We start from the raw sequence: 16322 nt of genomic DNA, 5'->3' as shown, positions 1-16322 counted from the left end.
ATTGAAGCTTTCTATAGTGGGTTGAATGGCAGCCCTAAAATATTTCCATGCCCCATTCCTGGGCACTTGTGATTGTGACTTTATGAGGAAGAAGGGTCTTTGCAGATGTCATTAAATTAAGGAGCTTGAGATGAAATCATCCTGGATTAGCCAGGGGGGCCCTGAACCCAATGACAAAAGTCCTTATAAGAGGAAAAGGAGGGAGATCCGAGGCAGGCAGAGGAAGAGAAGGTACAGACACAGAGGAAACAACCAGTGAGGGTAGAGACAGTAGAGTGATGCGGGCACAAGCCGACCTGGGGCCACCAGAAGCCGGGGGCAGGGCGGTGGTGATAGTGGTAGTGGTGGTCAGAAGGGATCTTCCCTTGAGGCCTCAAAGTGAGCCAACACCTTGATTTCGGACTTTCTAGCCCCATGAGCTGTGAAAGAATATATTTTTCGTTGTTCTAAGCCACCCAGTTGGGTGGGAAGCGGATGCATCTGCCTTAATGTTCATTCCATGCCACAGACCATTTATTTGTTTATCTTACAATAAAGCTGCTCTCGGCCACCTTCGCCACTGATTATAATTCATCCTCTTCATCAGGCTACCCTGGATCAGCCAGCTCTCGGACCTACCCTTGCCCTGCCTGCCCAGCCTCCTGTCTCTCTCAGTTTCCTGCAGAGCTGGGATCAACAGAAGGAGCATTGGATTGGGAGTCAGACTCAAATTCCAGCCCTGACTCCTTTCCCACTTTCTGTGCTGCTTCAAAGGAGTCACTTGGACCAGGAAGCTGATGCTTAGAGAAGTTAGCGGTGCCTGCCCTCTGGCTCCACTCGCTGCTGTAGGATCAAAGAAAGGAAGGGAGTCCTGGCACCTGGCGCAGAAGAGATGCTCCATAAGCTAGACTCTGAGCCAGACGTGGAGCCCACCTGTGAATTGTGTGCCAGGAAGCTCCCACTGCACTTCTGTGGCAAGAAGAAAAGCAGCAGGCCTGAGCCTGGCTGTGTGTCAGGTACCACCCCCCCGCCACCTGTGGGCATCTGCGGTGCTAGAGCTGCTGCCTTTATGTCACTCTGGACACCTCCCCTGCCTCCAGCACCCACCTGGGAGACCCAGGCATCACCTGGTTACCCTGGGCTGTTGTTCCTTGGGCTCCCCCCAGGACCGGAAATCCACCCAGAAACCAGTCAGTCCTCCTTCTCCAGGCCACATCCCGCTTCCTGGAGAGGAGGTTAGGTAACTCCCCAAATATCACAGACCTATAAAATGATGGGGCAGGACAAGGGCTTTACACTAGGTCTGCCTGACTGGGAAACTCATGCCTTGTCTCACACAATGACATTAGAAACAACAGTGCTACCTTTCCAACTGGCAGAATGTAGCCAATAAATAGATACGTAAAATTGATTTTAAAATTAATACACCAAATTTTCTCAATATAAAAGTTTTTTTTGTGGGTGTGTTTTTCATGATAAATATTTCTTACAACTTGGAGGTTGTAAGAAAAAAATAGCAGAAAATAAAAAAAATAGCATAGACTTTTTTTTTCTTTTTTTAAATTGTTATAGACATCAGGACCAGGATGGATTTTTTTGCTGAATCAGATTCACATTAGAATATCCTAAACTGACCACATCACCCCCCTTGGTGCTCCACAAAGAGATATCTTCTACCTTCCTGCACCGGGGTATGAAGCGATAGGTGGTATTTTGGGGTGCCCTTCTGGCATTCTCTGGTATCTCGTCACTGTCCAGGCCACAACCCCATGCTGCACGACAAGGAGTGGCCTGCCCACAAAAAACGTTGGTGCTATGGGAAACACGCTCAGTGAACCCTAACACACACATCCTCTCCAGCTGGGCCCTGAAACTGGAAATACCCTTCCCACGGAGGCATGTTAACACCCTTCCTTCCTCCACCAGGAGAGGGGAGATTGGGACCCACAGTGACATCACAGTACTTACTGTCTGCTCATAGTTCTAGGCGCCCCGCAAATAAGAGGGATCTTCAATTCAGCCTGTGGAAACGAAAAGTAAACTCGTTACTGAGCCAGACACATCATGTTTTAATTCTGGTGAACACGCTACTGTCGTTTCTTGTTAAAACGGGATATAGGTGCCAGCTTAGGGGAAGTGACGGGAAGAGAATCAATCCAGGTAGATAATTGGTTTATTTCTGGAGTGGGGTGTGGGGGGGTACTTTCCCCTGACATGCTGTCCTCTTTCTGTCAGGATCCATCCTGTCTGCCCCGGGGAGCTGAGCACACACATCCTGAGCCTGGTTTTCCCTAGTGTGCAATTGTGTGCTTCCCTTGGGCACCCAGGACGCGTTAGCCCCTGCTCAGCGGGCTCTGCTCAGGGCACCCATACACGTGCAAGAACGGATGCCTCTCCTTTCCAAGCGTGATTCTCCCTTGAAATATTTATTGGAAGCTACATTTCTATAGCGCTTCGCATAGGACCAATATTTTATTTGCGGCTGATGTTCACCCACATAGGAGAGATTATTAACTCTGTTTACCATATAAATTAGCCACAGAGACCCTGGGAGTATTCAGTAGGAGCCTTACACCAATGATTACATTTAATCTTACACAAAGGCCCTGGGGGGGAGGGGTATGGAAGATGTTGCTGCCGGTATCAGTTGGGGTTCCAGCAAGAAACAGCCTGCTCAAATTAGTAATTTGAGAAGTTTAATAAAGAGATGGTTTAAAAGGTATGAACAGGATATAGGGAATCCACAAAGGAAAGTGGAGGACCTGGGGGTGCTTTTACCATGCTTGGTCCTGGGGGGGCCAGGGAATCCAGGGGTCACTGGGACCCAGACACGGGGCTGGTGAGAAGGGAACTGTGGCTTCCACAGTATAAGAGACGCACAGGGAGGGAACACACAGTTCCCTGTGGTGGATGTGCAGAAAACCCCGTCTCATGCTTCTCCTGGCCCGAATCTGCTGCTGTCTCCCACTGGCCAAACTCAACAGGAAGCCAAGGGTGAGTTTCTCTCCGTCAGCCTCCTGGGACTCCCAGCTGACCGTAGCAGAGTAGGGAATGCACTTCAGTGTTAAGAAGATTGAGGTTCAGGGTAGTTCACTTATGTGCCCAAGATCGCTCATGTGCAAGAAAAGCCCAAATGCACAGAACTCAAAGATGCCATTTCCTGGCCAGCCACCATATTACACCCCCACTGAGCTCTAGGCACTTCTAGATCATTCTGCCACTCATCTGTTGGCATTTATCCATCCATCTATCTGACTGCCATTTACTGAAAGCTGACTTTGTGCAAATATTGTGCCCAATAAGATACAGCCTCTGTCCTCAAGGCATTCCTAAAACTCAGTACAATATAGATGCTGCCTCTCTCTGTGATGGCTGTTATCAACGTGCTTTGTAAAAACAGAAGCGTATAGAACTAAACAAATCCTCTATGTCTTGGAGGACAGGGGAGTCATCACAAAGGAGGTACACAAAGACTTGAACTGAGTCTTCTAGACTAATTCCTCATCTTCTTGGTTCAGAATTAGAGAAGGTGCGCCGGGCAAATGCAGTGCCATCTGCAGAGAAATGAAGATGTCAGAAATAGGTAGTGTTCCCGAGAGGCTTTGTCCAGATCGGTGGGACCACAAGGGTCAGCAGCTTGGATGTTGATAGTATATGGAAAGGAACTTGGGAAGATCCACTGGGTTTTGATTGTTAGGGACCATGCATGACAAAGGATGGGCTTTCGGCTTCAGCTATGTGATCCTGGACCAGGAAGGGCATGGAAGTTGGTAAAAGCCAGACTAAGCTCCAGGTGCTCAGACGTCCTGTGTGTGACTTCACAGCCGCTTGCCTCACCTTCTGCTTCTAGTGAGTGGTAACAGGGAAAGGGGAGGGAGCTGCTGGGCTCTCATCCGCTGACAATCCTCTCTGGATGTGGTGTAGACTATCTAGTGCTTGGCCTCTTTGAACATTGTCTCCTCATAGAGGTGGGGAAAAGGGCTTGAACCTTTATCCATAGAACACAGTCCCATACTGGACGTTGAAGAATGCTCCTCAGTCCCCATGCTGTCATTAACTGGCTGTGTGACCTTGTAGGAATAGGTGGCATCTCCTCATTTATAAATGCTAATGCCCACATCTTTCTTTTACTGTGTTGTTCTAAGTATGAAATCAATTGATGCATCTGAAAATGTTTTGCAAACTATAAGGTGTTATGGAAGGATGCCTAGGCAATTAGTCGTATAACAAAGTAAAGCCTGTAGGTTGCTTTAACATCCACCGTGTTATATTTGGCTATCTAGGGTTATGTTGACATTGATTTTTGGATATTAATATTCATAGGAATTAAATTACTTGATTATGGTCACACAGGACAGATTCGCACCCCCTTCCTCACTTTAGGGCCACCCACCATTTAAATGTGTTGCTTGTACACTCACTTCATTTCTTCGAGTGCATCAGAGAGCAGTGTTGAGATGGAAAAAGGAAGACAATTTTTATGGAGGGTCCATTCTGTGCCTGGCTCCTGGCCAGCTTTAGGTACAGAGTGAAGGAATCACAGGGTGCAGGATGGTCCCCTGCAAGGCTTACTGCCTTGGATCTGAGGCCTGGGGAGGTGGCCAGGGAAGACACTGCTTTCCAGCCTCACTTGGCACTCACTGTGTAGTCTTGAGCAAGGCATTGAAATGTTCTGCCTCTGTTTTTCACCTGAGAAATGATCAGGTTGGGCCAAATAGCTCCTTTCTAGCTCAAAGATTCTGTAAAATAGTTCTTTTTTTTTCTAAAAAAAAAACAAAAAACACTATAGCTCTTCCACATTTGGTAACACAAATAGTCTTTAAAAAGTTGGATGTATGTAATTATGTTTCTCCCATTTTATTGTCTTCTCTAGTCAAGCTTCCTCCAGAGCAACACTGCAGAGGCTTTGCCAAAGCACTCACATGAAGGACATCAGGAATGGACAGGGTAGGGACTGGGGAGGAACCCCTTAACTTTTGCCTTGTCCTTAAACCTTTGTGAATTATTTGATCTGTAACAGCTTGTATTGTAAAATCTTAACAAGAGTTCAAAAAAGATATTACTAGCAGCTTTCAAGATATGTGAACAGCCTACTGTATAAAAAGAATTTTAAAATGTCATGAAAGGAGTCCAAACTTTCTAGCATTTAAAAAGCAAAATTTGGGGTCTTAGTGACCCACAACAGAGTACAAGCCAACCAAGTAATGGCATGATGTAATGGATGGGACTTTATTTATTTCTTTAAATTCTTTTTTTTTTTTTAAGATTTTATTTATTTATTCCTGACACACACACACACACACACACACACACACACACACACACACAGACACAGGCAGAGGGAGAAGCAGGCTCCATGCAGGAAGCCTGACATTGAACTCAATCCTGGGACTCCAGGATCACGCCCTGGGCCAAAGGTGGCGCTAAACCGCTGAGCCACCCAGCGATCCCTGGATGGCACTTTATGAGGCAAACAGCTCTTTGCTTTATTCAGAGCGCCTAAGACCTGTCCCAGAATGCTCTAGTTCTATCTGATCTCAGTCACTTTATAGAGGATGTCATGAGAATGAGATACGGCGAGTCAGACAGAAAGAATTTCATGTCCATAGGCTTCATGAAGTTCATATATTATAAAAAATGAGCATCTGTATGTGATGAACACCAAACATTTGTTATGTGTCCCTGCCCCACCATGGTAACCCTGTATGGTCCATATTATCATTCTTGTTTTATACAAAACTAAACTGACATTCACAGAAGTTAAGTAACACACCCTACGTTGCATGTACAATAAGCTGGTGCTGCAAACCATTCCCCTTGGTGCTTTCTAGTTATATGTTGGGACAGCAATCAGCCTCAGGTTGCTTATCTATAAGGTGGGGGTAACCCAAGAGCTATGGTAGGGCTCTTGTGAGGATATCCATAGGATATCTAGATATGGAAGAATAGTGATTGATGCTAAGTTGAACTTTAAGATTAAATGTCCTACATGATTTTTAGGTTTTAGTCTTCAGAAATGAGAAGCACTTCCCTGCCATTCATGACCACTGGTGGGGCCAACATGGGTTCTCACATCTGTCCGCCCTTCAGAATGACCTGGGGAGCTTTAACAAATATTGATGCCCTAGAAAGTTTGATCCAGTTGTTGTGGGGTGTAGTTCAGGTATTGATATTTTTAAAAATGCCCCAGGTATTTTGATGGCAATGGTGGCAGGAGGAAGTGGACATGAGAGCTTCCCTTTTGAGCTCTATCTGCCTGGTGCCACTCACTGGCATTTTCACATTCCTGAGTGAAGTGTCACAGGAGCGCACTTCCACCTGCCTGCCTTGCTGTCCTGGGCTCATCCCAAATGGAAATTCAGTCACATCAGTGCTTATAAAGAATCCTCTACATGCTTAGAGTTATTTCTAAGTTAATTTTCAGTGAGATGTGTAAAGCAAATCCATCATGTCCAAACACTGATGCCATAGTTAACAGTGGGAAAGGCTTCTAATCTCACCAAGCAGCAATTCCTCTGTCAGGTCTTATCTATGGGCAATGAGTGAGTAAAATTCAGGCTCCCACATCTGTCCTTTGGGCTTGAATTTGTTCATGTGTTCTGTGAATGTTTATTGAGGTTCTACTATGCGGTGGGCACCATCCATCTAAATACGAGGAATTAGAGACCACAGAGCAAAGCCCTGCCTTATAACACTGGTTTGTTTTCTCCATGGTGCTGTAAGCGATTGTACAGAGTGAAATTAAATATGTATCTGTAAATAATAGAGGAACACACAGTGGTATTGGAATGCAGAGGAAAGCATGCCCAGAGGGGTCCAGACAGCTCCTACAGGGTCAGCGGAAGATTTCCTTACTCGTTCCTCTATTGCTCCTTATGAGTCACCCTGAGCCCTACTTAGGGCATAATAATGGAAGTAAGGGGGAGACCCCCGCAGGCCATCAAGGGACTTCTGGAACTAGAGATTGTCCAAGATGAAAGAGCATCATTGGATGCTTGCTTTTCTTGCCTTACTCAGCAACCAGGAGAGGCTGCAAGGTATAGCCAGGGAGAAAATCTCATGTGTTTGCACATTTATTTTTTATAGGAATTAGGGCATTTCTTTCAGTTTCTCTTCCTAGTTAGCCATAGAAACAAAGCCTAAGCATGGCTTTTGTGATCAAAGAGAAGTGATCCTCAGGTGCCATCTGTCAGCCACAGCAGGGTCCTTGGTCCAAATGGCACTAATATGGCCAGGGCTGGCTCTGCGGTGGGATGCTGGCAGAAGCACATGAGGTTCTTGAGAAGAGACTACACTCTGCCTGCAGGGGCTCACAGTCAGGGAGGGGCCAGGCGGGAGATCCTGGGGCCCTGGGGAGTCCTCAGGGAGAGGCCACCTCTTTTCAAGATGACTGTTTATTTCCCCAACAAGGAGAGATGTCAACTGTATTAAACGTTAGATGCCAGTGCAAATCTAATCCTAAATGCTAACCAACATGGGCACTATAATTGCCTGACTGTGTACCAGGTTCCAAAGCCTCGACAAAAGAAACAAAATACACTTTTAATTAATTTTGACTTAGAAATCTGTGCTTTCATTTCACTGATAGAGTTCTCATGAGATTTACAGACACCTAAGGCTCTGAAGCTCTTTGGGATCCAAAATGAAGCCCAGTTTGAGAAACACTACTATACCCTGTGCTGCCTCCCATTAAAACTCAATCCACTGCTCTCAAGGCATAAAGAAGACCCTATCAAAGAGAGGTGCACAGCATGGCTGGGATCCTGAGATTAGGGGTCCCTGCCCTAAGCATCCGTTTTGGCCACACAACCGTACAATTTTGGAGAATCAGATGGTCCCAATTATTATATTCAATTAGCTTACTAAATACTTTGTGGGCTGAAATCATTTTTTAAAGAAGATAATGGATTTGATGGTTAAAGCACATTAATATTTCAGAAAACTATTAAAATAAAGAAAGCAAGGTCCTATAGATAGGCGTTGGTTTAGGATTCCCAAAGAACACACATTAGATTTGGGCTTTAAAACCAGGATGGCTGCTTCTGAGCTTGAAACCGCCTGGGGTCTCAGTGAATATGTTAGGAAGGAGAGACTTGTTTTATAAATGGATTGGATTTGGGTGCGGATCTTAATCCAAAAATAATTAATACCCTTATGGTACCATAAGCAGTTTAAACAATTGGAAATATGTAAAGCAACAAATCACATTTCCTTGTTATCCTGGAGAACTCTTGTTTTCCACTGGGAATTCACCAGTGCTACCAAACAGAGCTTGCAAAGAGACATGTTATCATAAATATTTCTGCTGCATTTCACCTGATCTGAAATTAATATTTTATGAAGGAAAAACAATGCTTTTACAGTGAAGAATAGTTTTTTTTTTACTCTCAAATATTTCTCACTCATTCCTTGAAGATAAGGCTTATAAACATGCTAGCCACTTTATTTCAAAGGTTAAGAAACATCATGCTAGTTAAATGACAGTGTGCCTGAACAGACACAAGAAATGGAAGAAGCAAACTATGACCTGCTGAGGAGAATAGGAGAGACAGTCAAGAAGGTGCAATGTAGCTCTGCAGCTAAAACTGGGTCAAGGCTGGAGAGGAGGGTCCGAATTAGTGCTTAATGCTTTTTCTCATTAAACCACGAAAACAGGAAAAGACCCCAGCGTAAAGTGCATACAGTACACATCTGATTCTCTACATAGTCACATCTGACAGATCCCAAATGATGGATGTCACTTTGAGTTGAGGCAGGGAAAGAGGGGGGTACCATGTGAGTATTTTGAGGCAGAGGGCCAGGGAGTGCACACGGGTGTCTGTGTGTGCATGCGTGCATATGCTTTTAGTAAACACATTGAAATATCTGACTTCTCAGATGCAGGTGTTTATTAATTTGGTCACAATTATATACGATTTTCTTCTATTTTCACACAAAAAATGAGAAAATTACATCTTAGAGGTGCTCAGACTTAGAGGAAGCTGTATGCTGATTGGATTTCTATTTCTGTACCCTGGTCAGAGCAATCAGCTACATTTAATTAAGTATAACATTTAATTTTATTGGATTTCCAACAAGTGGAGGCATTTGGAGTCAAATGGATTGTTATTATAGATTTTTTTTTCGAGGAACATGGGAGACTGCTTTCCTAGTTTTTCTGCTATTATGTACAGGAATATTTTTTTTAAAGATTTTGCAACTGTCTTGATAACAAGTTACTTCCCTTAAGTATCTCAAGACGAGGCGATGTGCACCTGCATCCATTTTTTTTTAAAATGATTTTGAAAACACCCTTAATGATCTGATGCAATCTATAGATTTTGGAACATATCTCTCCTGGTGCATTTTATTTTCAAAAGCCATCTCCTTTTCTCTTCTGCAGAAGGGGTTTCCCTCCTTCTGTGGTAGGAATTTTCTCTTTCCTCTCTCCCCCCCCCCCCAGTTTTGTAGTAAATAGCCTCTTGCTTTATCCTTTTTCTCACTCACTCATGCTGTTTCCTCACAACCGTCTCTTCCTTCTGTCCTTTCCTTCATCTGTCTCCTTCTCCTCTTTCACCTCCTTCTCTCCTGTCCTTCCCTCTTCCTGCTCTCTTATCATTGAAGTGGTTTTATTGCTCAGATAAAACTAGACTGTAGCAAAAACAAAACGTAGATTATCGAGAGCCTAATCAGATGTTTCCATATTATTTTTTAAAGGTGTACTTATTTGCCTCAACCCATTTGAATTTGGCTCTCATAAATCATGGCAGGAACACACTGATTAGGGCTGGTACTGCCAGGCCCTTATCTGTCTGTCTATCTATCCATCCATCTATCATCTATCTGTCATCATCTGCCATAACTTACAGGCTGGCCCTGGAGACAGGTCCAGTGACCCTACCTCCCCCACAGACATCCAAAGGCTGATGGTGAAAGTACTGTCATTCTTGAAATAGTCATTTATTAACCACCTGCTTAATAATGCTGGTCATTTTCAGAGGATCTGTTTCACAATAAGGTGGGTCTTAAAGAAATTTGAGAGCATCTTTAAATCCAAAGATGGGGGATGAAAAGCCAGGTAATCTAATAGGCACTGGGATGAGAGGAATGTAATCAACAACAACAATAATAATAATAACACTGTCTGCTGAATGCCAGAACCCTATGTAGGACACCCTGTTTACTTTAGATTTCATCCTACGGCAACAATCCAAATGACCCAGATTTTTCAATATCGAACAATTCTGTCATTTTGTTCAGCAAGAGTCCTCTTGAGCCAAATCTGTCTAGTGAACAAATGCACAGTATGGATTCAGATGAGGTCACTGCTTCCTTTGAAACTTCAAGTGCATTTAGAACTTAACCCCTGAATTGAGCTTCCTCCATATAATTAACTCTTTCTTTGCCCCTCCTTTTATTCGGGATCACTCACTGGGCAAGATGGGAAGCAAGTCTTTAAGCCCAGGTATGGTGAACTATATAGAGCACCGTGCAACTTGACTCTGTTTCTCTAACTGGAAAAAAGGGGTTATAAACACTTGCCCTCCTTTGATCATAGGATGGGTTTGAAGACCAAGTGGGCTGATGGCAGTGAAAGTATCTTGTCAACTATAAACGGTTATGCAGTCTAGCTCAACAAGTAAGTATTGACCAATTTCTAAATGTATCAGTACCGTGAAGGACAGTGAGGATTTGAAATTGGCAAGGAAACTACTCTAAAGGAATTTCTATGATTTTTAATTAAATATAAATAATTTCAGAGAATCTATACATTTAAGAAGTTGTAAGATATTACCAAATCTTTGAAATATGAATGATTAAAATAAATATGAAAATGATGAGATTGGCTTTCTGGAGATATCACCTTAAAATAGGACTTCTTTAGGTCAAAATTCTTAAAGAGAGAAAAGAGGCCAAAGAATCTAATGAAAGTTTGCCTGAATGTCAATTAAACTCATGATAATGGTGCTAAAAATGATAATATAGCCATTATCCTTTACTTTGCTCTTAATAATTTCCATGCACTATAGTGCATACGTAATTTTTATATACCACATCTCATTCCTCCCCACACATCCAGAAGGGTATTGCAATTCCAACTTATAAAGGATAACTTGGGATTTGAAGAGGTTAGATAACTTGCCTGAAATCATTCTACTAGGAAGTAGCAGTCTGAATCCAAACCCAGGTTATTTATTTCTCAAAAAGTGGGTGAAGCCGTGAAGTAGGAAGTGCTTAGGAACAGAAGTCGGAGTTTGGGATAGGGAAGTGTTCTTACGGGGAATGCCCATAGAGATGAAGCTCATCAGGAGATCCCTGGACAGGCCCCAGAGTAAGGGGGATGTGATCTATGGCCATCATAAGTAGTCATGGGGCAGACTGGCTCCTGGGTGCCTATCAAGACATCAGACCATCAATAGCTCAGTGAGTCGAGTGATTGTAATGACATAGCTTTGACTTTGTTTTCAGAAAACTACCTTCCAGCAATAATTTGGTGTCCTGTATAGATTGGTCCATTGGAAAGGAACTTACAATCCGAATACACTTTTAACACTTGAACAGAGTCACATAAGATAGATATATGGGTCAGAATGCCAGGATGAGATAACACCCCTGAATCCCATCAACTTTGAATGCCTTGGATGAAATCTGCAAAGCCAATGATTAAATATGGGTCCACAAGGATTCCACAAAGCCTTAACCCTCTCAGAGGTTAGGCCTGGGCCATTAGGCACCCCTCATATTTATCTCACACTAAGTTCAAAAGAAAACCCACCATAATGGAAGGCTGTGTCTTCGAACACATGGATATTGAATTTCCATGTCATGTTCAGATCTTTTGACTCCTCTTGGTTTAGATGGCAGGTAGCTATACACAGTGCCATTTCAGCACAGTAGACTTCTATTTTTCGTGCTTAAATCTTTGGGAAATAGTCTTTCAATTAGTATCGCCAACGAAATAAAATAACCAAGATCAAACACCAGTTTTACTATTTCTCATGGTCTGAGAATCCTAAAATGCTTTGTTTAGTTTGAAGGAAAGTGATGCTATGATCGTGACCCTGAACACGTTCAGGAGAAGAATGGATGAAGCATCTCACATGAAGTAGTAGCTTAGGATTCAGGTAGACCCAGGTCCCATTTCTGGTTTTCCCTGTTAGTCACTATATGAAATGGACAATGTAGGGAATCTCTCTGAACCTCAGCATTCTCTTGTAGAGAGGAAGAATAAATAAATCTACTAAAAATAGAGTAAACCATCATGATGATTCTTAAAGTATTCCATCCACAAAAGTAACAAAAGAAACAAAACCCACAAAGTATATTCCCACAAAGATTTTTTTCCCACAATTCTGTTTTTTTATGGTAATTTTTCTTTCTTAAGTTACTGATACTGAACTTATCTAAATAGACATTTCTCACACTTATTGTTAATTCACTTCACAACATCACTGGACATTTTGTTTCAATCTGCAAAAATCTTAAACCTAATTTAGATTCCAGCAGTTACCTCTGTTTAATGATGTAACCCCTCTAAGTGCTGTATTTTTCTCACGCTAGAATGGGTAGGCATAGCCTGGAGGAACTGTCCAGACAGAACTCAGGTCTTGGTAGACCTTAGCAGTTGTCTGCAATGGTGCCTAAAACTACTTTTTAAAAGTTATTATTGAAGTATAGTTGACATATGAATATAATGACTTTATGTAGTGGTGTTCATAAAAAGATACTTCTAGAGCAAGCTCTACTACTCGCTGTGTGACCTTGGCAGCGACACTGCATAGAGGCCATTTGTCCATTTCCTGAATGTCATTTCTGTGTCAGACACTGTCTGTACATTTGCTTCTCATCTTCACACCTAAAGTATATTATTTTACCCAGCTTTGAGTTACACACACCAGCAACAGCTGACAGAAGCTCAGAGAGGCTAAGCCACTTACCCAAAGACACACATGTCCATGTCACATGTCACATTCACATACAATTTTGACTGACCTCAAAGCTCTTTCTCTATCTATTTCAACTTCTCTGAGTTTCAGTGGCAACATCTTTTAAATGACCCGATGTCATCCTGCCTACTTATTTATTTATTTATTTTTAAATAAATTTATTTTTTATTGGTGTTCAATTTGCCAACATATAGAATAACACCCAGTGCTCATCCCATCAAGTGCCCCCCTCAGTGCCCGTCACCCAGTCACCGCCACCCCCCGCCCACCTCCCCTTCTACTTATTTCACTCAGCATAATACCCTCCAGTTCCATCACGTTGAAGCAAATGGTGGGTATTTGTCGTTTCTAATATCCTGCCTACTTATTTAAGGCTACTTTAAGGTTATGCAACTGTGATATATTACTCTTGTCTAATGAGATGACTAAAATCAAATATTCATATATTTATCTGTATTAGTAAGTTCTATGGTGATTATGGGCATGTTTTAGGAATAAGGTTAGTGTTGATTTGGGCTGAGGAAAGTAATGATGAGTGAGTCAACATTTATTGAGTGCTTACTAAGTGTTAAATATATATCATATTTCATTTAATACAAATAGTTTATTATCGAAGCTAAATAGTTTGTCCGTGCAAGTGTTAAGTGATCTTGGTCCATTTTAAAGATGCAGGAATCGAGGATTGGAGGAGCTAAAGTAATATGTCTGATCCAAATGGCAGAGTTTGGATTCTGACCAACTTGTCAGATGTTAAATCCCACAGTCTTTCCAGGACAGCACCTGACTCATGGCAGAGTGAGCTAGAAATAGGGTCCCTTGATGCTAAGGCCAGCGCTGGCCAGATGGTACAGAAAAGTATAATCTTTGGTTTTAGAATGGTCTTGCTCATGGAGTCATCTGAGAAGGCTCCTTGGAGAGAAGAAAGAGAAATATCACTATTAGATATTTCTAACACTACTCCAGGAACAGCTTCAAGAAGAACCCTAGGAAGCTGCCAAAAAACACCATTCCTCTCAGTCAGCTCAGGAGCAATCAGGGTACTTTTGAATTCTCCTATGACAGTAGTGGCTGGACAACCTTGAACATTTACTCGGACCACTCAAGTTCTTCTGTAAACCAAGGAGAATATTACCTAACTCTCAAGGTGGGGTGTGAGGATCAAGTGAGTTATTACACACAGACTGGCCAGCAAGAGACAGAGTTGTAAATGCCAGTTGCCTTTCCTCCTTCTCTGGGGCATATTTTATCTTAAGTTTCTCAGAGGCTTTCTGAAATTGTGTCATTTCTCTGGCAGACCTCCAATTGGCCTGACCTACTGCTGTCTTCCTGAGTTTTGAAATAACCATTCCCTATGGTTTGAGGGAGCCTCAGGGATCAACAGCATGGAGCAACATGATTGAGGGTCTACAATACAATAGAGACAAAGAGGATAATCAGATAAGTAACATTGGTACACAATAAAAAAGTCAGTATTGATAAATTATGGCCATGTCAATATCTTGTAAAGCAGACAGACCTTGATTACACTCTCCTTTCTGTCTCACTCATTTAGATTTTGTTTGTTCTCTTCAAGAAAAATCTGGCAGAGATGCCTCCTGGCATCTTGGAGGGTAACCATTGTACCCCCCTTCACTCTTACATTTGAGCTCCTCATCCTTGTGAGTGAGAGGATGGTCGGCATGATTCCAAAGTCACCCCAAACCAGAAAGGAAACAATTTCAATTTAGAACATTAAAAAATATATATATATATATCCACAGGGGCTCCAGGAGTTAACTTCTACTTTCAATGACCTATTTTGAAATGAGGCTGCCTTTCTAGGGGGCTGTCCTAATGAAGGTCAGCCAAGAAAGCCAGCAACCAGCCTGGCCTTTAGATTTTAGTAGCAAACAGTCAGGGGGTCCAAGCTCCAGGATGAGAAGATTGAAAACATCTAGTCTTTTAATTTTTAATGGGTAGATACTTGATTCTTTCTTCCAACAGAATGAAGGGATCTTTAAAAAGTGAGTTAAGGGAGCTGGCTTTCTTTATGCTGTTCAATGCTTTATAGAAGGCCCAGCATTGAATGTTATAAAAACCTTTTTTGCTTGGTGTTAGCTCTTTCTTAATGATCATTCATGCCAGTGAGATGCCCACCCAGATGGACCTGGCCTACTTAGTTTACCTGAAGAGCGTGGACATGCACAAGGTCCCGTGCTGAGATGTTGGTCTTCTGCGAGGAGCCCCCGTGGCAGCATTGCAGAGAACTCCAGGAGCCAGTAATCCGTAAGACAGTGAATTATTCTCAATGCTAAACAGTGTCCTTTAGCAAAAAGCTCCTCCTAGGTCTGTTTTAGGCTTGGTTTCCTGTGAAATGTGACCACAGATTAGGGTGTAGGACCTGTGTGTGGGTAGGACTTCCTCTTCAGTTGAAGTGCAGTATGTGAAGCCATCGGAGGCTAAGGTCTTCCAACCCAAAAGAGTGTCCTTAAAGACACATGGAGTCCCTCAGTGGCCCTTCACAATTACTAGAATATGCTAAAACAGATTTCTGAGCAACACTCAAGCATAAAAGATGGATTTTGCTAGTCTTTTTCACATGTACACTGAAACTAATTAATTATCTATCCTATGACTTGATGTTACCAGTGGCATCCTGAGACCACAAGACACATGAACTACATCCCTCAGGTACAACAGAGGGAGCACGAGAAATGCCTGGCTCTTATTCCTGTTGTACTAATTGTTAGTTTTATGATCTTGGACAATTTGCCATTTCTCAACTAGCTTCCATGTTTATGATTGAGGGATAAAATTTTATATTTTAGAGCTGTTCCAAGAAATGAACAAAATAATGTACATGAAGACATGTACCAAGGTTTGGAGCACATGTTAGGTGCTCAGCATATTTAATTTCTCTCTGCCTTCCTTCTGGTTCATTTCAGCTGGAAGCAAGATCTTGCAAGTGCTTGGTGTAATCCAGCACTCGACACTTGACCCTCTGGTTTTATAGAAATTGACATTGAATTCTTTCTCTTTTTAGAAAAGATTTTATTTATTCATTCATGAGACACACACACACACACACACACACACACACACACAGGCAGAAACACAGGCAGAGGGAGAAGCAGGCTCCATGCAGGGAGCCCGACGTGGGACTCGATCCCACGTCTCCAGGATCACGTCCTGGGCTAAAGGCGGCACTAAACTGCTGAGCCACCCAGGCTGCCCAAATTGACGTTGAATTCTACAATAAATCCCAACATCATTTAAAATAAACTCAAAGGTAGAAGTGTATCTTTTCTTGGGTATATAAATCTGGTTTTGACTTAATATATACCCCAAAGGTAATGTTAAACTAAGCACTCATTAAATGTTAATTACGTGCCAAGAATGGTGTTAAGCACTTTGCAGGCATTATCCTACTAAATCTTA

At 42.5% G+C, this 16322-nt stretch overlaps 1 protein-coding gene across 1 annotated transcript in view; it reads right to left on the bottom strand.

The window, feature by feature from the left end:
• Positions 1 to 15191, bottom strand: part of CLNK (cytokine dependent hematopoietic cell linker) — a 151261-nt gene extending 136070 nt beyond the window's left edge. The window contains exons 1-2 of the mRNA XM_041751424.1: positions 15070 to 15191; positions 1948 to 2000 (exon numbers count right to left, since the gene is read on the bottom strand). Coding sequence (XP_041607358.1) covers positions 1948 to 1958 — 11 coding nt within the window. The 5' untranslated portion in view covers positions 1959 to 2000; positions 15070 to 15191. The remainder of the gene's footprint in view (positions 1 to 1947; positions 2001 to 15069) is intronic.
• Positions 15192 to 16322: the final 1131 nt, after the last annotated feature.

Source organism: Vulpes lagopus, chromosome 4 (genome assembly GCF_018345385.1).
Source record: "Vulpes lagopus strain Blue_001 chromosome 4, ASM1834538v1, whole genome shotgun sequence".
Classification (NCBI taxonomy): domain Eukaryota; kingdom Metazoa; phylum Chordata; class Mammalia; order Carnivora; family Canidae; genus Vulpes; species Vulpes lagopus.
This window is presented reverse-complemented; position numbering and strand designations above follow the sequence as displayed.